This window comes from Rana temporaria, chromosome 2, assembly GCF_905171775.1.
Source record: "Rana temporaria chromosome 2, aRanTem1.1, whole genome shotgun sequence".
NCBI classification, from domain to species: Eukaryota; Metazoa; Chordata; class Amphibia; order Anura; family Ranidae; genus Rana; species Rana temporaria.
In genome coordinates this window covers 120,944,443-120,969,817 of record NC_053490.1, presented here as the reverse complement: position 1 = coordinate 120,969,817, position 25,375 = coordinate 120,944,443, and the positions used below count along the sequence as shown (strand labels likewise).

The window sequence follows — 25,375 nt, the reverse complement described above, 5'->3', positions numbered from 1 at the left end:
CTTTTATTTATTTTTTTCATTTTTTGTTTCTTTTATTTATTTTACATTTTGGCGGCATACAAAGGCAGTAATTCATGTTTGGTTGGTGGAAATGTGTTAATTACTGGTAAAACAAATCAGACTGCTTTTAACTTTCTATGTAATTCCAAATTATTAATCCTTTTTTTTTAGATGGCATGATTTACCTATATTGACATTCAAGAATAATTGGACAAAAATCCAAAAATAATCAAACAGTAGGTCTTAATCACCTTTCTTTTGTTAGGCAAGCAATGCTGTTAAAAGCACTTGGAAGGTTAAATATAATTTTTTCTGTATTATTATTACTGTGTTAAATAAAAGATTAGGGCAGAATGGAGCCCCTGAGAAGATGGCAGCTTTGGCCCCACCATGCCATTAAATGCAATAGTAACAGAAACCCATCTGATTAGCATTTTTTGGACTGTTATAACTCACATCATCAGACACCAACTACCTAAAAGTACGTCCTCCCTAGTGAAATAACAGGTAGACTGTAAACCATTGTGCTACTGCAGAGGCATGAAGATTGAAGTCCTAGGCTCCTGCCTTTTTGACTGTGCCAAATAAATATCACACTAGACCTACCTTGGACTAGGGGATAAAAGCATAAAACATAGTAAATAAAACCACAAATGCCTATCAATCATTTCATCTATGTAAATGAGCAAACGGATTTAAGCATCCAACAGTGGAGCTCCAGTATACAGTATATTTCACACTCCCACCTCCAAACATTTACTACTGCTTCACACAGAACAATATTTATGCTTTCTAGAGATTTCATTGTTAAGCTGCCATACTGCACGCAAAATGTAAAACACCCAACCAATGCCCCAGATTTCTAATAAACCAATAAATTAAATCGCTATCCCAGAAAAGTCACAAATTATACCGTTAACCATGTGCACGGCAAAACAATGTTCACTACTCTGCTTCTGGGCATTAGCTGTCTATTCATAAAGACTAATATATAATTTCAAAAATCTTACATACAAACTAGATTGCGTTAAAAAAACAACACTCTTTTTGCACATACATTCGAGTGCAAAGCACCCACTGTTTTGAAGGCTTAAGGGTTGATTTAAAAATATTGGTTGGAATTCCAATCCTTCTGATCCTTATCCCTATGGAATTGGAGTCATTTTAATTCAGTGACACTTATGTTAAAAGAAAATGTAGGACCTATAGTACATAAATATTTGTATAATTTCCTTAAAAATATGCCAAGTAAATTCATTATTACACCTTCATTTCTATATGTTGTTAATACCAGAATATTTTCTAGAAAACTCCAAATTCTAAATATTTTTTGATGGAACATTTGTCATTCTTAGTATCTGTAGAGACCATCAGGCTCTGGCCAGGGATCTGTTACTTCCTTTCATATACATTTGTAGAACTCTTTAGAGCTCAAACACAAGATGAAGGCCAAATAGAGTACATTGGCACCAAACCAGTAAATTACCAGATTTGGTCATCTTTAGGCTGCATTTATCAGTAAACTTAAGGTTTGTTTGATTTATAAAGCCAGGTTGGTCTTTTATATCATTTAAGCCGTTTTCAAAAAGTGTAGAAAGCAACCAGAAACCGTGATTAACATGTATGCTGGTGTTGCTATTTTCTGTTAGAAATGCTTGTTTATTTACTTACCCCACTTAATTTGCATTCAACACCTGCCTCAACAGCACCAAAAAAGATTGTGAATCTTTGTGTGAAGGGGATGGAATTTTATACTACTGACAGTTTGGCACATTCATAAAATGCTGAAGAGTATACCTCCACTACAGAGTTCCTGTACGGTGGTAATATTTTAGGTATCTTGTGACTATTTATAGGAGTTAAAGCCTGGGTCAGGGCTTATTATCATGGCCATTTACACCTAAAGAGATAATTCATCTAGCTGGCATTAAGAGGGGAGGACTGGCACGGGAAAGAGAGGGGAACAAATGGCACCAGGGCCCTGCTATTTTAGGCTATTTCAGCATCTTTCAGTGTTGCACATAATTAGTCAATACAGTGTGACCGGTCAAAGCTCATGGCGCCTATATAGCTATTTAATTGATGTAATTGGATAATCAGATGACATATTACACTGTTGTCCTTTCAAAACATGAGTAATAATTCTCATGCTTATCTTGCATTAGGATAAGGCTTCTATAATGGTTACCTCTGTACCCTTTTTACTATAACCTACTAATAATGCCTTATGAAAACGGTCCTACTGTATCTTATTTTGGACACTCCTTAAAGCCAGAAGCAGCTAGCTTTCCATTATATTTGCATATGGGTGCTGGAAGAAAAATATGGGACACCTCTGGAGTGGATGGAAGAAGGCATACAAGGTTTTGTGCTGACCAACCTGAAGGGCTGTAACAAAAGTAAAAGTAACAACTTTGGCACACTATGCTCAGATATGTAATAACTTCTATATACTTAACTCAGAACCACAGAGTCTCTAAGTAATGATACAAATAATTATAATTCATCCTCTAGATACCAACGTAGTAGTTTAGCAATGGGTACTTTGTGAAGCTTGCTGGTGTACTTCAGTACACAGAACTGCACTAAACAGAAGAGAGCTGGAGAGCAGGTACTAGAATGTAGCACCAGCCATCATTTAGCACACAAGCTAGTGCCTATTAGCCACATTATATACATATAACACACAAATATTTTCTTTATATATATATATATATATATATATATATATATATTCACAAAATACGTGTGCAAAAATATTTATAAAATTACCAGGCTCCTCTTAAGCTCTTTTCCATTTAGTTACAACTTAAATACCAAACTCTGCAAAAACCTACTTCCATGCCTGGCCCAAAGAATGTCATATCAAAGCTCAAGTGAACCTTCAGTTTAAACCAGCTAAGTCTAACTCAACACAAAAGGTGCATAAAGTGTTATAGTTAATTTATTTAGAAAACTGCCATAGCCTCAGAAGCAGTAGTCTCAAAACTAGAGCTCTCTAATGAGCAGGGAGCATGGGCTTTGCTGAACGGAATGCTCTATTACTGACTGGGCAGGGGATGTATCAAACAGACCCATGACTGACCACTGTTTCCACGAAGAGCACAAGACTTCTTCGCTGAAAGCATGTTGACAGAGGACAAGATTTTCTACTCAGTCTGAGGCTGCTTTCTAATGAAAACAAATATTTTGAACATCTTATGGTTTTATGCTCCTGGAATGCCTCTAGCTGATTAAAACTGAATGTTCCTTTGGAATTTAAATTAAAACTTCACAAATTTGTGATGTCATAGGAAGGGGTAGTGAAACCATCCGTTTTGTAAATAATACAGATTTATGTTTTATTTTTATGCTTGTAAATGGTTTTGAACTTTCTAGTGTTTCAAACAGAAGTGTTGCTTTATGCAATGGGCTCTGTCTGTAGCCATCAACAGAATACTTCCATCAAGCATAGCAGAACATGTTATGTTTTCGTTAACACGCATATATATTTTTTTGGTGCCTATTGTAATCCTACTGCAAAGGATATTGTGTGTAGAGCTCAACAATGAGGTGAACAACTTTAAAATATAATAAAATCCTCCAAATCTGTAACACTATTAACTGTCTTTGAGCTTAAGGTGTTCCATATTGTATTTGATCTCAATATATGACACAAGATCCTGCTCCAGTAACTAGCTGACCCTGTTAATACATTTTATGAGCCAAAAAGTAATTGGAAATCGATATAAGAATTCAGCTTGATCATAGGATGTGGCAATCAAAATAAGGGTGTTTGCCTGTGCTCAGAAGACATTATCCTGCTGTAAACATTGACAGAAGGGAGTGTTCAAATTGATGGTTCTTTCACTAATGAAAGAATTAAGGCATTAAATACTACTATGCTGGATTACAGCAAGAAGGGCAGAAAAAGATTAAAACATTACAATATGGGAATATTATTAAGATGGTTGGCATTTCTTCAGTAACTTACTTCAAAATATACATATCCCATCCTTATATACAGATAAATTCTTGCTTTTTTTCTTATACATTGGCACGGAAAAGCAACCAGACAAGTTTTTGACTGGTTACAAAGTCACTGATTTGAAGCCAGCTTTCTTCATGACAGTGTGGCTGGCTATACAAGGGCAGTCCGGGAATCAGTTCTTAAAATGCTAGAACAGCTGCTTTTCCTTCTCTGAATTGGGGTACTCATGGAACTCGAGGGCTCATTAGGGCATCCATGTTGAAGTAGAATGTCCACACACTCTTGATTTGCAGATTTCCTAGCATAAAAGAGCGCCGTGTGACCATTAACGTCCTTGGCCTTTACGTCAACTCCATACTGCAACAGAAAGAAGATATATTAATGGAATATAATGTATTCTGTGACAGCCTTGTGGAAACCACTGCACTAAGACCACAGCACTGCTAAAAAATATGGTAGGATACAAATCATATCAAGTATAAAGATTGCATTCATAAAAACTAAATATTTTAAGTACGCTGAGTAATTTGTACATACCCTATATAGCCAAGTGTTTGTGGACACCAGAACATTACACTTAAATGAGCTTATTTGACATCCCATTTCAAAACTCGATATGGAGTTCTATCCTCCTCCTCTCCTTTGTAGCTGTAGCCTGTATTTGGCCAGCTGGAAGAGACAGGACAGAAGAAGCACTGGGTCCACATACCCCCCCCCCCCCACCCAAAGTGCTGGCAGCAGCCACAGTGCACCCACCGGGGGTTAAGGGAACTTAATAATGCCTCCTGCCGGGGGTAAAGATTGATGTAGTCAGGGGGGGGGGAGGGAATGGCTCTGTGGATGAATGCAGCTGTGAGCCACAAGACAGAGAAAACCCCTGTAAAATGAGGAGGGGAGCAAGAGCTGTTCCTGGGCTTTTGAGAATTGAGGCTGGCTATGCAGGGACTGGAGCTGGAAAGACCTGTGTGCAGAGACTCCAGTGACAGCCTGAGGACCAGAGTGAGGGGACTGAGAACTGTAGTGCCCTGAGAGGGACAGTGCACCGCTGTACTGATTGGGCCCCCCTTTGGCAGCTGATGTCCCAAATCAGGCACCAGATACTGTACAACTACATCTCAGGGTACCTCTTTAACGATATATACATATACCTACATCCATGGGGATATACACAGTGTGCACTGGTCCATAAGTGATGCTGCTCTTTATGAGTGCTGCTTATACTAGGTAAATTCTGCTTAATACCACAGTAATCAGGGCCCGGATTCACAAAGACTTACGACGGCGTATCAGTAGATACGCCGTCGTATCTATAAGCGTATTCTCAATCTGAGATACGCTTATCTGTTGCTAAGGTACGACCGTAGTATCTTAGCTGCATATTTACGCTGGCCGCTAGGGGCGTTTAGGTTGTTTTTTGCGTCGAATATGCAAATGAGCAAGATACGCCAATTCACGAACGTACGTACGCCCGTCGCAATTAGTTACGCCGTTTACGTAAGACATACGCCGGCGTAAAGATAAAGCTGCTCTCTAGGTGGCGCAGCCCATGCAAGGTATGGACGTCGGAACAAGCGTATCTTTTTACATCGTTTACGTAAGTCGTACGTGAACGAGGCTGTGCGTAGGTTACGTTCACGTCACAGGCATTGAGCCGGCGTATCTTAGGGCGTAAATTCGACATGATACTGAGCATGCGTCGTTCGTTCGGCCATGCATCTACATGGGGTCACGCTTAATTTAAATACAACACGCCCACGACCTGCCTACTTTGAAATACGCGCGCTTACGCCGGCCCATTTACACTACGCCGCCGTAACTTAGGACGCAAATGCTTTGTGAATACTGCACTTGCCTCTCTAAGTTGCGGCGGCGTAGCGTAAATAAGATACGCTACGCCCGCACAAAGTTATGCCGCCCTACGTGAATCTGGGCCCTGGTTTATTAGCCATATTAGCCTAGTATTCACATCAGTTTATTTAATTAAATATTACTCCTTTACCTGGCCATTGATTTTTGTGCATTTTCATTTATTTTGCTTGGTGATAATATAGCTATTTACTACTACATGGTGTCTGTTTCATATATGCCATTACCATTGTGAGTAGTATACTACTAACTGAGCTCATAGGTGTTTGCAGTATTTCATTACCTAACCAGGTGTGTCACAGGGGCCAAAGCAGTTCTTATGCTGCGTACACACGATCATTTTTCGGCATGAAAGAAAACGTTGTTTTTAAAAACGTCATTTAAAATGATCGTGTGTTGGCTGCACATTGTTTTTCAGTTTCTGAAAAACGACAAAAAAAAATTCAACATGCTGCATTTTTTAACGTTGTTTTAAAAAAATTTGTTTTTTTTTAAAAAATGATCGTGTGTGGGCTAAAACGACGTTTTAAACCCGTGCATGCTCTGAAGCAAGTTATGAGATGGGAGCGCTCGTTCTGGTAAAACTACCGTTCCTAATGGAGTAAGCACATTCATCACGCTGTAACAGACAAAAAAGCGCAAATCGTCTTTTACTAACAAGGAATCAGCTACAGCAGCCCAAAGGCGAATAGAACTTCCCCTTTAGAGTGCCGTTGTACGTGTTGTACGTGTTGTACGTCACCGCGCTTTGTTCATAACTTTTTAAAAACGATGGTGTGTGAGTAACGTCGTTTTTTATGATGAAGTTGGAAAAACTTCGTTTTTTGGACATGCTGAAAAACGACGTTTTCTTTCATGCCGAAGAGTCATAAGAGTCGTGGCAAAGAACAAAGACCCGTCATACTTATGAGTGTGTCTGTGAGGTCAGGGCAATAAGATCAAACTCACAATTTGAGTTCCATTTCATTCTAAATGTTTAGTAGGATTGAGGTCAAGGCCCTGTGAAGGCCAATTCAGTACCTTCCTTACAAACCCACACAAACATGGTATGGACCTGGCTTTGTGCACAGGGGCACAGCCATGCTGGGGCAGTAGAAGCCTTTCCCCCTAAACTGTTGACACAGGGTTAAAAGTGGCCAGCAGTCTAAAAATTTTGGAGGGGTGTCCACACATTTTAGGTCATAGTGGGTGATGGTCAGGTGTCCAGAAAGGTTGGGTTATAGAGTGCATTTATGCAAAAGATTAAGGGTTTATTACACTGTAGTGATCATACCCAGGGCAGGTGCTACCACTAGGCAAACTAGGCAGCCGCTTAGGGCACACTGCTGCCTAGGGGTGCCCGGCCGTGGGTTTCCCTCTGCATCTGCAGCATGTAACTAACTCAGTCTCAGGCGGCTGCTCTGTCAGACCGGTAAGAGTAATTAGAGATGCAGAGCAGCACTGGAACCAGTGCTAGAGGAAGCAGAGCCGATGCTTCCTGTATAGCACCGCCTCCTCTCACATGAGCAGGGCAAAGATGATGGAGTCAGGGGTGGAGCCAATGGCAAAATGAGGTTTCGCCTAGGGTGTCAAAAATCCTTGCACCAGCCCTGATCATACCTGCTAATCAACCGGCTTTACCTTTTACATTATTGTTGTACAAACAACATTCTTGCCATATAGTGGTGCACTACAATAAAAATGGTTTGTTTCTGGCACTTACTGGGTCAGCACAGTTGATGCTGTAATTATGGGGTTTGAGTTTGATCACAGGTTATCACAGATTGCTATAAATAGTCACACAGCAGGCTGTATCCATTTAAAACCAGGCAGAAGTACGATTGAGATGTGACATACCTGGCATATTATCATACTAGAGCCAGCACTGCAATTTTAGATATGCACATAATTAGTCTGCAGTACACATGCTATATACAGTGGGTATAGAAAATAATCGCCCCCCTTTGAAATAATCTTTTTTTTTTTTTTTTTTTTTTTTTGTAGCCTGAAATGAAGACAGACACAGATTTTGTTTTTATCCAGTTGTATTTACTCAACTTATAACATGTCGGAAAAAAAAATTCAAAAACAGAATCACTGAGTTGGAAAAAGGATCACCGCCTTGTGTTAGTATTTTGTTGAACCACCTTTTGCTTTAATTACAGCCTTTAGTCTGTTGGGATATGTCTCTACTAACTTTGAACATCTAGACTTTGCAATATTTGCCCACTCTTCTTCGCAGAACTGCTCAAATTCAGTTAATTTTTTTTATAGTTACCATTTGTGGACTGCAGTCTTAAAGTCATACCACTAATTTTCAATGTGGTTCAAGTCTGGGCTCTGACTAGGCCATACAAGGACAATTACCTTTTTTCCTTTAACCACTGTGTGGTCATTTTTGCTGTGTGCTTTGGCTTTGAATCTTCAAGGTGCGTTTTTGGCAAAGCTGGCTGCATGTGGCCTTTGTTGAGGAGTGTCTTTTTTCTTGCAACACTCCCATACAAATCACATTTGTGGAAAACTTGTAACATGTTATCTCTCCAAAATCAAATATTTCTTAATGAGGACGGGTCACTTGGCTCCCCCCTAATTAGAAAACCCTCAGCAGGGTACACTCTTTTACATGCGACGAGTTCGCACCCTTTTACGTTACTGAAAAGCATACCATATAGCCAATACATTTGCTTTCAAAGACATTGCACTAATGAGGAGGATTTCATTAAAGTAGCTAAGGATCTGTACTCTAGATTAAGGGATAGAGGCTACAGTCTTAAAAAAAAGCATACAACAAAACAATCAGGCAGAATAGATCTTTCTTGATTTATTCCAGCATAAATGCAAAAACCATCATGCAACCTGGCAGGATTATCACCCCCTACTGGAAACAGCACAAGCAGATTAGAGGCAGCCTTACTAAATTCTGGCTTCTATTGACTGCAGACCCCACTATCAACAAACACATAAAATCCCATACTGAAATTACCTATAGGAGAGCCACCTCAATCAAAGATCGTCTAGTTTATAGTCACCATGACCCCACAAAACTCAATCCAAACCCACACAAAACAGGAACCTTCCCTTGTGGTAGTTTGTCGTTTTATCCACAATGGAAACAAAATAATCCTCCCAAATGGACAATAATATTCTATTAAATACAGGGTTACATGTCAAACGGTAGCAGTGGTGTACCTTATGCAATGCAACTGTGTTAGTTTCTATATAGGGAAAATGAAATGCCCCCTTTTCAAGTGAATAAGGGACCATGTGTCTCCAACCTTAAAAAGACAAATGGACACTGCCGTGAGTTGACATGTTGGTCTCAACCACAACTTTGACCCACAATTTATTCAATTCATGGCCCTTGACAACATACCCACTATCACCAGAGGCGGCAGCATCGATCGCATGATGCTACATCTGGAAACTTGATGGATTTTCAATCTAAATGCCACTACATATCCAGGCCTGAACAAAACTGTTAGTTTCAAGCCTTTTCTGTAAATCACTATGATGGGCACTATCCAGCTAATCCCTTGTCACATTGTTGCCTTCCTTCCCTCCTCCCTCCCCTCAATTTTATTTATTATTCTTCCATCCCATTTGTATAATATATTTTATATTATATTTTATTTTGTTTGTATTTTCATGATTAACTGCTCAATGCCATATGCCATGTTTCCTGTTTATTTCTCTACCTTTATTCAAACTTGTTCAACGCGTCTACATGTCCCATTGCAATGTCTGCCCGTCGGTATGCCTGTGGAGTTATAGACCCACGCCCACTGATTTGGGCCTGTCAGCTCCCGCTGCGTCATCTCCCCCACTGGGCTGCCATGCATTATGGACCTTGTAGTTTCAATGCCGCATCGCGCCTGCGCAGTAGCTCATGCACATTCACACTCGGATGGTGAAGTCTGACGCCGACCGAGCAGTGTGTAACATATAAAAAGATCACTCTTGATTACATTTATGTTGCATGAAGGGGGACCACACACTGCTAAGGATTTCTCTCAGGTAAATTTCTAGTTGTCAGTTTATTCTACTTTACATCAGTGTCTCGTATGTCTCCTTTTCTAAAGACTTGAGAGTTAATTTCTTTTGCATATATCCACTATTAAATGTTATCCGCTGATGTCTGTTTAACCTCCTCAGGTTGAAGGAGACAAATGATCTGCAGCATACATATTACCTGTTGAGGCTTGTTGGCACACAGATTATACAAATTCCTGCTTTTCCAGATACCGTGTTTCCCCGAAAATAAGACCTACCCCGAAAGTAAGACCTAGTTCTATTTTCCAGGAGGGCTGCAATATAAGCCCTACCCCGAAAATAAGCCCTAGTTTGAGGTGCTTGTGTACTCCTACAATCCTCTCTGATACGACGGTGTACAGTGTGCTGTGTATGTGTCTCTTTGATCTAGCAGTGTCAGGTGCCTTTGGTACAGATCGGCGCTCAGCTCATCTCCCTGCTGGTCTCCTCCTCCTTCTCCCAGCTGTCGGCGGGGGATCTCGGGGCACCTCCTTCCTCTGCAGTCACGGAAGGTACAGTCGTCTCAGTGCAGAGGCTCTGCACTAAATAAACATGTCACACTGTGTGCATACCGATACTCCTGTCTCCACAAGGTACCGTATTTAACTCAGGCGATCCATACAGACTTAAGCACTAAAATGCTACAGATCTTTCTTTCGTTACATGCCGGTGTGCTCTCTTCCCCGCTCAGAGAGCTGTGGGAGGGGGGGGGCTGGTGGCTGGGAGAGGTGGAGGAGAGCAGAGCTGAGGCGTTTGGCACCATTGGATTGCAGGGGCACACACATTGTATAATGTATTGTGTGCTACTGTAACAGCTGTAACAGGATTTTGGCATTTTACAAGCATTTTAACTTTGTTCAAACTGAGGCTTCCTGACAGGCAGGGAGGGAGAGAAATAGCATGTTATAAGACCTACCCCGAAAATAAGCCCTAATGGGTCTTTTGTTTCCAAAATTAATATAAGACCCGGGCTTATTTTTGGGAAAACACGGTATAATCAGCAGTTCTTCTATGTATGGAATTTGCAATTTTAGCTCGTCTTACATTAAGTCCATATCAAGTCTAGTAGTATTCACTATCTTTAAATGTTTTTTCAGCTGCTTTTTCTATCTGCTTTATCCATGTAAGAGTGATTACTAACATCACATGGCACCCTCGGCTTGTCTGCACATCATCAGCTTGTGCAGTAAGTATATTCTCTGTCTGTGCTGTATTACCCTTGAATTTCTGGCTGCTTTTTAGATAACTAATCACAGCTTTTTTATCTTTGTAGTTCGGTCCAACTGGACCTTCTTTGGCCAATTTTGTGTGCCCCTTGCAGTATGCCGCTCTGGCCCTGGCATTCACTTGGAACTCTTGGTAGTCTAGACTGGGTGAGTGGTGATGAGGTTGACAATGGCGGGTAAACAAGGCAAATAATTGCGCTAAAGGGGAAAAGTATTTAAATTGAGACATAAATTAAGATAAATTGTGTTAAATCAATAACTCCAGCTGCAACACCTACAAACACGTGATATACATGTAAAACAAAAAATCAAAACAAAACAAAGGTTTGCGCTAGTATTATCACCACCTAGTGAAGTGTGTAATTATTCCATAAATAAATGTGTGACTGCACCATTAAATTCCTAAAAGAAGAAAAAAGTATGTAGAAATAAATAAATGAATAACTAAATATAGATATCAATATCCTAATCAGGCCAAGGCTGGCACAATTGCCAAATACAATGACTGGAGGCAGTTCCCAGTGAATCACTCGGGAGTGTAAGTCAGTCCTCGCACAGTAGAAAAAGAAGAAAGGAAGGTTGCGCTTATAGCACATAAATCTGTGACTAGGCCCAAGAATATATAATAAATGAATATGTAAATGTAAATAAATAACTTGAATTAAATTAATATATATATATAAATCCTGTTTGAACAGGATCAATATCACACCAAAAGGCATTTGCCGTGTGCAACCGTGTGAAAGCAGTGTGCAATAAATAAATAAATTAATATGTTAAATTAAATAAATATATTGTTAATTATTACGAAAGGAGGGGGGCTGAGGCTATACCGTGAGGCCACAACCACTCCTCCAACACCAAAATTAATGAGACATTAGGTAAATCACAATAGTAAGCAAAGTGACATGTATTTTAAAAAACAGTCATAGTAATTAAAGGACGTCTGTGAATCAGATGAAAAGTCCCAAGGACCACATATGTGGTGAAAAACATAAAAGTCCCGTTCCAACTGACATCCACTGTAGCAGGACGATTAGCAGAAGTAGAAATCCACCACCAATTAGAATTGAAGTTGGTATAGGAGGAAGAAAGGAATCCCAAAGATCACACCAGCAGGACAAAGGTAAGTATATGCCCTTACCAGATCACCATGAATTTTAGGCGTATCGATCCACCGATCGGATGTACCAGGAACTGTAAACTCCCACGCTTCCAGCTGCTTCTTGCAAGGTAACCAAACACCACCTCTCTCCGCTCCACTCAAGGTCTCAACTCACAGGCTCCATCTTCCAATGGGGTACCCAGGAGGAAAAAATGAGGGCTCGAGATCGTGAGGTACCGTTAGGCAATTTTATTAAAAGATTTGTAGCCAGAAACACACTACATGCATTTAAAATTGCCGGCATAAAACATATAAAACAGAGAACTATTTTTTTTCTCTGTTTTATATGTTTTATGCCGGCAATTTTAAATGCATGTAGTGTGTTTCTGGCTACAAATCTTTTAATAAAATTGATTAGGATTAGGACATTGATATCTATATTTAGTTATTCATTTATTTATTTCTACATACTTTTTTCTTCCTTTAGGAATTTAATGGTGTAGTCACACATTTATTTATGGAATAATTACACACTTCACTAGGTGGTAATACTAGCGCAAACCTTTGTTTTGATTTTTTGATAATGGCGGGTAACTTTCTGAATATTTTGAGTTTTTCAAGAAATGTTTTGTATTTTATTATAATTTGTAATTTTTTATGTTCTAAATATATTTTGTTCTATAGCTAGTGTTGTACATTGCATTATTTAACATATCCAATGAGGAAGCCCATGGTGGGGAAACATGTCGGGATAACTTCATAAGCGCTATCTTACTTACATAAGATACTCCCACATCATACTATTATATTCTTGGCATATCTACATGCAAGCTGTATTTGTATGTTTTAACAAACTATTTATTCTATCTTGTGTGTCTTAATAAAACCTTTTTTAACTGAATATTTGTTTTTCCTATTTTAGCACCTAAAAAATCCCACCAAAAAAAATCTCTGTATCTATTGTCTATTCAGGGATGTTGGTGCTTGCCTTAACCACTTAGAGACCTCCGCATGTATATATATACGTCGGCAGAATGGCACGTACAGGCACATTGGCGTACCTGTATGTCCCTGCCTAGACGTGGGTCGGGGGTCCGATCGGGACCCCCCCGCTACATGCGGCGGTTGGATTCCTGCGGGGAGCGATCCGGGACGAGGGCACGGCTATTCGTTTCTAGCTGCCCCCTTGCGATCGCTACCTGGAGCTGAAGAACGGGGAGAGCCGTATGTAAACACGGCTTCCCCGTGCTTCACTATGGCGGCTGCATCAATCGAGTGATCCCTTTTATAGGGAGACTCGATCAATGACGTCAGACCTACAGCCACACCCCCCTACAGTTGTAAACACACACTAGGTGAACCCTAACTCATACAGCGCCCCCTGTGGTTAACTCCCAAACTGCAACTGTCATTTTCACAATAAACAATGCAATTTTTTTAATGCATTTTTTGCTGTGAAAATGACAATGGTCCCAAAAATGTGTCAAAATTGTCCGAAGTGTCCGCCATAATGTCGCAGTCACGATAAAAATCGCTGATCGCTGCCATTAGTAGTAAAAAAATAAAAATAAATAAAACTATCCACTATTTTGTAAACGCTATAAATTTTGCGCAAACCAATCGATAAACGCTTATTGCGATTTTTTTTACCAAAAATAGGTAGAAGAATACGTATCGGCCTAAACTGAGGAAAAAAAATGTTTTATATATGTTTTTGGGGGATATTTATTATAGAAAAAAGTAAAAAATATTGCATTTTTTTTCAAAATTGTCGCTCTATTTTTGTTTATAGCGCAAAAAATAAAAACCGCAGAGGTGATCAAATACCACCAAAAGAAAGCTCTATTTGTGGGGAAAAAAGGACGCCAATTTTGTGTGGGAGCCACGTCGCACGACCGCGCAATTGTCTGTTAAAGCGACGCAGTGCCAAATTGTAAAAACCCCTTGGGTCATTTAGCAGCATATTGGTCCGGTCCTTAAGTGGTTAAATTAGTCACCAACCCATATCAACATATACTCTTGTAATATGTTTGTCACATGCACACAATGACCACTAAATTTCTGCAGCTGCTTTAGAGTTGCTGTGGGCCTACTGGTAGCCTCTCTGACCAGTTTCTTCCGGACTCTTTCACCCAGTCTGGAGCGACATTCTCATCCAGGGAGAGTCTGTGTTGTACCAAATACCTTCCAATTCTTAATAATAGACTTCACTGTGCTTCTAGGCATTGATAAAGCCTTTGAATATTTTTTTTGTATGCATCTCCTGACTTGTGCCTCTCCATAACTTTATCCTGGAGATCCCGATGATAGTGCCTTGCCACCCATAGTCGAGTGCTTCAGTTACACTATCAGGGACTGAAATGCTCCAGGAAAGCTCTTTTCATGCTGAGCTAATCAAAATGACCACAGATGATCACAGTTGAAAGTCAAATGGCTTTGTGTGCCATTGCGAAGGTGATTAGCTTCACCTGATTGAGTTTACAAGTCATTTTTAGGAGGGGGTGATCCTTTTTCCAACTCAGTGATTCTGTTTTTGAAAAAAAATTCTGACATTATTATTATTATACAGGATTTATATAGTGTCAACATTTTGCCAGCGCTTTACAACATGAGGGCAGACAGTACAGTTACAATACAATTCAATACAGGAGGAATCCGAGGGCCCTGCTTGTTAAAGCTTACAATCTAGAAGGTAGGGTCAAGTGAAACAGAAGGTAATACAGTGTCTTGCATGAGTATTCACCCCCCTTGGCTTTTTACCTATTTTGTTACATTACAGCCTTTAATTCAATGTTTTTTTAATCTGAATTATATGTGATGGATCAGAACACAATAGTCTAAGTTGGTAAAGTAAAATTAGAAAAATATATACATACAACTATTTTTCAGAAATAAAAAACTGATAATTGGCATGTACGTATCTAGTTGCCCCCTTTGTTATGAAGCCCATAACAAGCTCTGGTGCAACCAATTACCTTCAGAAGTCACATAATTAGTGAAATGATGTCCAGCTGTGTGCAATCTCAGTGTCACCTGATTTGTCATTACATATACACACCTTTTTGAAAGGCACCAGAGGCTGCAACACCTAAGCAAGAGGCACCACTAACCAAACACTGCCATGAAGACCAAGGAACTCTCCAAACAAGTAAGGGACAATGTTGTTGAGAAGTACAAGTCAGGGTTGGGTTATAAAAAAAATATCCAAATCTTTGATGATCCCTAGGATCAAATCTATCATAATCAAATGGAAAGAAAATGGCACAACAGAAAATCTGCCAAGAGACGGCCGCACACCAAAACTCATGGACTGGGCATTAATCAGACAGGCCTCACAGAGACCAAAGGTAACCCTGGAGGAGCTGCAGCATTCCACAGCAGAGACTGGAGTATCTGTACATAGGACGACAATAAGTCGTACGCTCCATAGAGTTGGGCTTTATGGCAGAGTGGCCAGAAGAAAGCCATTACTTCCAGCAAAAAACAAAATGGCATGTTTTGAGTTTGCGAAAAGGCATGTGGGAGACTCCCAAAATGTATTGAGGGAAGGTGCTCTGGTCTGATGAGACTAAATTTTAACATTTTGGCTACCAAAGAAAACGCTATGTCTGGCACAAACCCAACACATCACCCAAAGAACACCATCCCCAGTGATACATGGTGGTGGCAGCATCATACTGTGGAGATGGTTTACAGCAGTCGGGACTGGGAAACTGGCCAGAGTTAAGGGAAAGATGGATGGTGCTAAATGCAGGGATATTCTTGAGCAAAACCTGTACCACTCTGTGATTTGAGGCTAGCGACGAAGGTTCACCTTCCAGCAGGACAATGAACCCAAACACACTGCTAAAGCAACACTTGAGTGGTTTAAGGGGAAACATGTAAATGTGTTGGAATGGCCTAGTCAAATCCCAGACCTCAATCAAATAGAAAATCTGTGGTCAGACTTCGGCCCCATACACACGATAGAATTTATCCGCGAAAACGGTCCAGCGGACCGTTTCCGCGGATAAATCCTCTCGTGGATTTTGGCGGATTTTCATGCGATGGTGTGTACACACCATCGCATTGAAATCCGCGCCGAAATCCTCTTGCGATGACGTGTCGCGCCGTTGCCGCGATTATGACGCGGCGACGTGCGCGACGCTGTCATATAAGGAATTCCACGCATGCGTCAAATCATTACGACGCATGCGGGGGATCCCTTCGGACGGATGGATTCGGTGAGTCTGTACAGACCAGCGGATCCATCCGTTGGGATGGACTCCAGCAGATGGATATGTTCTGCATGTCAGCAAATATCCGATCTGCTGGAATCCATCCCAGGGGAGATATATCCGCGGAAAAAGATCCGCTGGCGTGTACACACCATAGGATCTATCCGCTGAAACCCATTTGCTGGGATTTATCTGCGGATGGATTCTATGGTGTGTACGGGGCCTTCGAGATTGCTGTTCACAAGTGCAAACCATGCAACTTGAAGGAGCTGGAGCAGTTTTGCAAGGAGTAATGGGCAAAAATCCCAGTGGTAGGATGTGACTTGGAGGGTGAATAGTTATTACTTTTTCTGTTATTTTGTCCTATTTGTTGTTTGCTTCACAATAAAAAACAAATCTTCAAAGTTGTGGGCATGTTATGTAAATTAAATGATGCAAATCCTCAAACAATCCATTTTAATTCCAGGTTGAAAGGCAACAAGACACGAACAATGCCAAGTGAGTGAATACTTTTGCAAGGCACTGTAACTGTGGGGGATGAGTTGATGTAGAAAATGAAAATACAGTTGTTGGGTGTGGGTAGGATAGGCTTCTCTGAAGAGGAGGGTTGTCAGGGAACATCCAAAAGCTAATAGAGTAGGAGATAATCGGACAGGTTGGGTTAAAGAGTTCTATAGGAATGGAGAGGCTCTAGAAAAGTCCTTGAGGCAAGCAACGGAGAAGGTGACAAGGGAGTTAGAGAGCAGGTGGTCTTGAGTGGAACGAAGAGTACGATTAGGTTGGTATGTTGTGGGGCTAAATTGTGGATGGCTCTGTAAGTTATTGTTAGTATTTTGAATTTAATTCATAGGATGAGCAGGAGCTAGTGAAGGAATTGGATGAATCTGGCAACAGTATTCATGATGGATTGAAGGGGGGAAAGATTATGTAGAGGTAAGCCAATGAGTAGGGAGTTGCAGTAGTCGAGGCGAGAGATGCCCAGTGAGTGAATTAAGAACATGTTGGTGTTATATCTTTTACTTGGATGTTATAAGTTGCACTGAGTAAATACAGCTGGAAAAAAAAACTGTGTCTGTCTTCATTTCAGGCTGCAAAGCAACACAATTGTATTATTTTATATGGGGTGATTCTTTTATATACTTAAGTGTTCTTAGAGCTCCAAAAACACAATCATCAGGAAAAAAAAAATCACTGAAACAGTAATACTCTCATAGGCTAGGTCAGCCCTCAAAAATTCCACTCGCCTACTCGCAAAAGGCGAGTGGAATTTAGTGCAGGGCGAGTAAGGAGCAGGGCTGGACTAGTCTGACAGCTTCCTCGCTGATCTCTTCTGGCAGTGCAGGCTTTTTTTTTTTACTGGACACCAGAGCGGCCGGAGGGGGATTCCCTGATCGATATAGGCTTGCTCCGGTGGATGGATCCCCTCCCAGCGCCTTCTGCAGCCTGGCCGACCTCCCAGCATGAATGTGATTGCCCGCCCGTGCTGCCCTCCTCCTGTGTGCCTGGATAGGAGGAGCTCCGGTGGATGGATCACATCCCGGCGCCTGCTGCTGCCTGGCCGACCAGAGAGAAAGTGAGTGCCCGGCCGTCCCGGCATCCTGTGTGCCTGGATAGGAGGAGCTTCGGTGGATGGATCACATCCCGGCGCCTGCTGCTGCCTGGCCGACCTCCCAGCATGAATGTGATTGCCCGCCCATGCCGCCCTCCTCCTGTGTGCCTGGATAGGAGGAGCTCCGGTGGATGGATCACATCCCGGCGCCTGCTGCTGCCTGGCCGACCAGAGAGAAGGTGAGTGCCCGGCCGTGCCGCCCTCCTGTGTGCCTGGATAGGAGGAGCGGTGGGGACAGCTGCACATGGAGGAATTGATCTTTCCATATTTTTTCTGCAGCCAATGAACGCCTGCAGAAGAAGCGGTCATTCAGCGGCTGCAGGAGGAATATGGAAAGATCAGTTCCTCCATGTGCAGCTGTCCCCGCCGCTCCTCCTATCCAGGCACACAGGAGGGCGGCACGGCCGGGCACTCACCTTCTCTCTGGTCGGTCGGCCAGGCTGCAGCAGGCGCAGAGATTTGATCCATCCACCAGAGCTCCTCCTATCCAACTTTTTACTGCAAACGTGCTCCCTAGTTCCTCCTGCATACCCCCTCTGCTCCTAGGCTCCTCCCCAGTGCTCTCTTGCCCCCGTGCCCCCTGGCTCACCCACTGTGCTGCCCTGCCCCTCACTGTGCTGTCCAGTCCCCCTCCCTCTGTGCTCCCCCCACAGTGCTCTCTGGTCCTCTCTGTGCTCCCCCATGCTACCCCCACTGTGCTGTCCAGTTCCCCCCCCCACTGCTCCTTAGCTCTTCACCTCCTCCCAGTGCTCTGTGCTCCCCCACACTGATATCCCCGCCACAGTGCTCTCTGGTCCTCCCTGTCTCCCCCCCATACTCCCCCCCCCCAGTGCTCTCCAACCCTGTGCTCCCTGGCTCACCCAACATTGCTCTCCAGCCCCCCAGAGCTCTCTGCTCCCCACATGCTCCCTAACCCCTCCCAGTTCTACCTGCACCCCCAGTGCTCTCTGTCCCCTATGCTGTCCAGTTCTCCCCAGGCGCTTTCTGCCCCCCCACCCCGCGGCACTCCCTGTCTCCCACTGTGCTTTCAACTTGCCCTGTGCTCTCTTCCCCTTGTGCTTTTCAGCCCCCCACTTTTCTCCCTGGCTCCCCCCCATGCTCTCCACCCCACTATGCTATCCAGCTCCCCCCAGTGCTTTACAACAACCCCCACCCCCCCTGTGCTCCCTGGCTCCCCCCATGCTCTCCACCACATTGTGCTATCCAGCTCCCCCGATGCTCTCTGGCCCCTATGCTCTCCATCACCTCCCCGTTCTCTCTGCAACCGCCAGGCTCTCCACTCCCGCCAGTGCACCCCCCCAGTGCTCTTGCCCTCCACACTCTCCCCCCCCCCCCCTCTGCTGCTCTCAGCCTCACTCCTGTGCTCTCCGCCACCCTGTTCCCCTTTCTGGCCCCCTCACCCCCTGGCAGCTCTGCTAGGTTCCCCCCTCTTTTCCCTTCGGCTGCTGCGGGGGTCTCAGGCTGGGGAGCAGGGAAGGCACCGCTATCATGGGCTGCTCAATCTATTTTTTGACCCAGTCTGGGCCTGGCAGGCAAATTGAGCAGCAAAGCTTGCAAGGATCCATAGTTCTGGAGGGAGAAGAGCTCTAAAGACCTCCTAGGACTGGGGGACAGGCTGACTGGGGCCGGAAAAAGTTGACGGGTGGAAGGTAAAGATGACCGGGGACCACTCCATCTCACAGCAGGACGCTGTCCCCACCCAGAATGAGAACGGGCCCTGCCTGCTACTGGCCGTCATGAACATCCTGCTGTCATGAAAGGTACCGTACCAAGCATCACACACAGCTTCCTACAGACAGGCACTGCAGACTGGTACACAGGAGGGGCTGCAGACAGGGACAGGGACAGAGATCCCTCTCTCCCCTCCCTCTCTCCCCCCGCCCTCTCTCTCTTCCTCTCCCCCCACCCTCTCTCTCTTCCTCTCCCCACGCCCTCTCGCTCTTCCTCTCTCTCCCTCCCTCTCCCTCCCTCTCACCTTCCCTCTCTCCTCCTGTCACGGAGATGCAGGCTGTGTTACAGAGCCGGTGTTCCTGATCGATACCCCCCGCCGCAGCCGCTCTGATGTCCTGGGTTGGGAGGGGCAACTGGTGGCGAGTAACTTTCAAGGCCTGGCTAGTGGCTAGTGGCTCGTGACTTCAAATTTTGAGCCTTGGGCTAGGTAACATATCACACAACTTTGCAGCATGGAAAATGTTTACAAATGGCATGGGAATATACAACTGTCGCTACTGACTGACCTAAGGATTTAAGAGCATAGATCAGCTAATGTTAAAAGGGATGGTGGGATGGTTCAGTGCTGTGCTGCCATGCTGACATATATGAAAGGGAAGAAGAAGTGAGTGAGATTCTAGAAAAGCCAGCAGTGTAGAATTTCTCAGGGACATCATTACTTCCACCATAGGATAGGATCAACCTGTACTGTCTCTGCACCCCTGCATTTGGAAGTATGTCCCTGCAACCGCATTGCACTCCACTGGGGGAACAGGAAGCTAAGCAGTATCAGCTTTACAACCCCATACCAAAAAAGTTGAGACGCTGTGTAAAATCTACTATATATACTCGAGTATAAGCCAAGTTTTTCAGCAAATTTTTTTGTGCTGAAAATGCCCCCCTCGGCAAGTGCTCAGTGTTCCGCCTATCACTAACTCACTGCTGGGAAACTGAGTGTTTCCCTATCACAGACGAGAACAAAGAGGAGGCGCGGCTTTTGAACACTGGATGGATGGCTGCCGTCTGACTCCATGCATGACGCAGCTCTCATTAGGTATACAGATCGGCTCAGTGAGGCTGCAATGGGTACAGTAATGTTTGTAATGGGCACAGTAATATTTGTAATGGGCACAGTGATGTTTGTAATGGCACAGTGAGGCTTGCAATGGCACAGTGATGTTTTTAATGGGCACAGTGAGGTTTGCAATGGCACAGTGAGGCTTGCGATGGACACAGTGAAGCTGCAAATGGGCATTGTTGACCCTCTTATCCACTTACAGTAGCTGCTGCATTTCTCACCCTAGGCTTATACTCGAGTCAATACGTTTTCCCATTTTTTGGTGGTAAAATTAGGTATCTCGGCTTATACTCAGGTCGGCTTATACTCGAGTATATACGGTACATAAAACAGAATGCAATAAGTTGCAAATCTCATAAACCCATAATTTTATTCTCAATAGAAAAAGAAAGAAAACACAATACATGTTTAAATGAAAGAATGTACCTTAAGGCAATTTGGAAATTGAAAGTAACACGTCTAAAAAAAAATTGGGACACTGCCATGTTTACCATAGTGTAGCATCCCCACTTATTTTAAAGTGGTAGTAAATACCGCTAGGACACTTATACTTGCAGGTAAGCTTATAATAAAGATTAGATGTAGGTACAAGGAATATCTCCTAAATGTAAACAGTTTAGGAGAGATTTACTGTTTCTCTAGCTGGTGATGTCACCTGCTGACGTACTAATGCCATCCCCTGCGCTATGCCACAGTCATGACTCACTTGCGCATGCAGCTGGAGCCCACAAACCCAGAAGGAAGACTGGGTGAACATGGAAGCTCTGTCAGTGGTGACGGTGTGCCAGTGGAGGGCTTTGTTTTAAGGTAAGTCTTTCATAATGTGCTAGTATGCTATGCATATTAGCACAATATGCCCTAAAATTGCAGGGAGGATTTTTTTTTACTCTTGCTACACTTTACTACCATTTTAACAACACTCTGTAAATGTCTGGAAACCAAGGAGACCAGTTGCTGGAGTTTTGGGAGAGGAATGTTGTCCCATTCTTGCCTGATATAGGATTCCAACTGCTCAACGGTCCTGGGTCGTCTTTGTCATATTTTTATTTTCAAGGTGCGCCAAATATTTTCAATTGGTGAAAGTTCTGCACTCCAGGCAGGCCAGTTAACCTGCCTGGCGGTATCCCCGAGCGTGACTCGGGGTGTTTTTTTCATGCTGGGATCGGTATCCCCGAGTCACGCTCGGGGTAGCTGTGCAGAGTGTGCAGCGGCGCGGCTTACCTTCGCAGCATCCACAGACAAGTTACTCACCTTGTCCCTGGATCCTGCGATGCATCCCCGCTGTGTGAGCGAGCGGGTCCTCGCTCGATTCACAGTGTCACCGTGTGCCGCCGATCTCCGTTCCCTGCGACGTTACGACGCATGGGGGCGGAGAACGGCGCCAAATTCAAAAAAGTAAACAAACACAATACATACAGTATACTGTAATCTTATAGATTACAGTACTGTATGTAAAAAATACACACCCCCCTTGTCCCTAGTGGTCTGCCCAGTGCCCTACATGTACTTTTATATAATAAAAACGGTTCTTTCTGCCGGCAAACTGTAGATTGTCCATAGCAACCAAAAGTGTCCCTTTATGTCAAAAATGGTTTTAGAGCAGCTAGAAAACAGCGATAATAAATTATAATCACTTGCAGAATTGTGCGATAGCGATTTGTGGGGAAATTCGTCATAAAAAAATAAAAGTAATGACAGCGACAATTCTGCAACTGAGCAAATTTCTGTGATTTTGAGTTGATTACATTATTGAATAATTTTTATTATAATTATATTATTATTTGTTATGATTATTTATAATTATTTATTATATTATAATTTATAATTTTGTTTTTTAAAAAAAATCATACCCGGGATGCCTACTAGACTCTTGTTTGGTCAGATTTAAGTGAGTTATTCCTAAGAATTACAGGCCTACAGTATAAAACGGCAAATTTCCTTGCAACCGCTTTTGGTACGTAATTCCAGACAGAATCATACCGCCAGGGAGGTTAAGCATCCAGACTTTTTTACTATTTTCTACTATTTTTCTACTATGTTGTGATAGATGTAGTGTGCAGTTTAACATCGTTCTACAGAATTATGCAAGGTCTTTCCTAAAAAAGACATTATCTGGATGGGAGCATATGCTATATGCATATATCTTTCACCATTGACGGTGCTTTTCCACATGTGCAAGCTGCTTATCCCGTATGCACCCCCTATCATCAAAGATGCAGGCTTTTGAAATGAGAGCTGACAACAAGCCAGAATCCCCCCCCCCCCCTCTTTAGTCTGAATAACATAATGCCCATGGCTGCCAAAAAGAATGTAAAATTTCAATTACTCTGACCACAGTTGTCCACTTTGCAACAGACCATTTTAAATAAACTTTGGCCCAGGGAAGATGGCAGCATTTCTGGATGTTCAAATATAGCTTCTTCTCTGCATGATAGAACTTTAACTTGCATTTTTGTATGGAACAGTGAACTGTGTTCACAGACATTGTTTTTGGAAGTATTCCTGAGACCATGCATCAATGTCCATCACAGATACAAATTTGCATTCCCCTGGGACTTTAACTGCTTCAATACAGTGCATTTTCACCCCCTTCCTGTCCAGACCAATTTTTAGTTTTCAGCGCTGCCGCCCTTTGAATGACAATTGCGCGGTCATGCAACACTGTACCCAAAAAAAACCTTTTTTTCCCCCCACAAATAGAGCTTTCGTTTGGTGGTATTTGATCACCTCTGCGGTTTTTATTTTTTTGCGCTATAATCAAAAGAAGAGCGACAATTTTGAAAAAAAACCACAATATTTTTTACTTTTTGATTTAATAAATATCACAATTTTTTTCCTAAGTTTAAACCTATACGTATTCTTCTACATATTTTTGGTAGAAAAAAATAGCAATAAGCATTTATTGATTGGTTTGCGCAAATGTTATAGCATCTACAAAATAAGGGATAGATTTATGGCATTTTTATTTATTTTTATACTAGTAATGGCGGCGATCTTATTGTGACCGTGACACTGCGACGGACACATCGGACACCTTTGACACATTTTTGGGACCATTCACATTTATACAGCGATTAGTGCTAAAAAACTGCACTGATTACTGTGTAAATGTGACTGGCAAGGAAGCGGTTAACACTAGGGGGCGATCAAGGGGTTATTATGTTCCCTAGTGAGTGATTCTAACTGTAGGGGGAGGGGACCCAAAAGGGGAGGAGACCGATGTGTGTTCCTCTGTACTGGGAACACACATTGGTCTCCTCTCACAGACAGGACATGGATCTGTGTGTTTTTACACACACAGATCTATGGTCCTGAGGCGATTGCTTGCCATCGTGGGTGCCCGGCGGATATTGCGGACACGTGCAACGGGTCCCGAGCTCAGCGGCCGCAAAAGTACGCCCCCTAGCCACCCGGGAAGCCCATGACATCATATGACGTCCACCCAGAGGGAGGGAGGGTTCCCACCGATGTCATTTCACAATGACTCTGTAGAAAAGTGGTTAAATAAAGCACATGACATCAATGTAATAATAAAGACAATACACATAATTACAAATGTATTAGTCCAATTATAAACTGATCTGATGGCAATGAAATACATATATAATACTGAAGAGCTGATCAGCAGCAGAAACACAATATCCACATGGATAGATTACAATGAAATAATTTATAGTATAAATAAATTAAAATGTGGTATCCAAATGTACAATGTATGATTGTAACAGAGCTGCATCCAACAACTCAACACATTTCGTGGAACAACATCCATTTCTTTAGGAGTAATGCCTCTTACACACAAGCAGGTTTCCCGACGGAAAAACTGTGATGAGAGCTTTTGGCCGGGAATCCCGGCTGTGTGTATGCTCCCTCGCAGTTGTTCCAACGGGAAAACTGCCAAACCCGCCAGCAAAAATAGAGAACCAGCTTTATTTTTTTCCAGTCGGTATTTCCCAACTGACTTTTTCCCGGCAGAAATCCCGAGCATGTGTACGGTGCATAAAATGCAGGGTGCGTGTCTGCGAAAAATAAATAATGACAGAATGGTTGGGGAAGATAAGAAAAAAAAAAGCAAGTTTAAAACTATCAATGGGATATCCCATTCTACTACTTTAAGATTACTAGACAGCTCAAGATTGCACATGGTGGTGCTGAGAACAGGGGGCTCCTGGGGGTCTATCCCAGGAACTGTGGCAGTGTGACCTGTGGGGATCAAAGGCTCTGATAGAGGGCAGGAGGACTTCAAGAAAGCATAGGTTGACATAGTGTAATAATAGCCACAGCAGTCCAAGAGATTTATGTGAAAAATAATGTGCTTAAATAAACAGAATGAATGTATGATAATAGATGTTAATCAGGTGTGTAGCCGGATGGCTGCTGAGTAAGTTGACAAAAGAAACAAAGGTGTGTGATAGATAGTGTGTTGGCGTGGCTCACAACCCACATAAGTGAAGAAGGAAATTCAAAACTGTGCAGGAACTAATATATAATAGACACAAATAAGTGTGTAATAATACATGTGAATCAGGTATAGCCCATGTGTCTGCTGCATGAGTTAAAAGGGCAAACCAAGGCGTGTGATAGAT

At 42.7% G+C, this 25,375-nt stretch overlaps 1 protein-coding gene across 2 annotated transcripts in view; it reads right to left on the bottom strand.

Moving 5' to 3' along the window:
- Positions 1-3,339: 3,339 nt before the first annotated feature.
- The window catches only part of AGAP2 (ArfGAP with GTPase domain, ankyrin repeat and PH domain 2), a 319,347-nt gene continuing 297,311 nt past the window's right edge, over positions 3,340-25,375 (bottom strand). For both annotated transcript variants that reach the window (XM_040340872.1, XM_040340873.1), the window contains one exon: positions 3,340-4,327. In XM_040340872.1, coding sequence (XP_040196806.1) covers positions 4,121-4,327 — 207 coding nt within the window. In that variant the 3' untranslated portion in view covers positions 3,340-4,120. The remainder of the gene's footprint in view (positions 4,328-25,375) is intronic.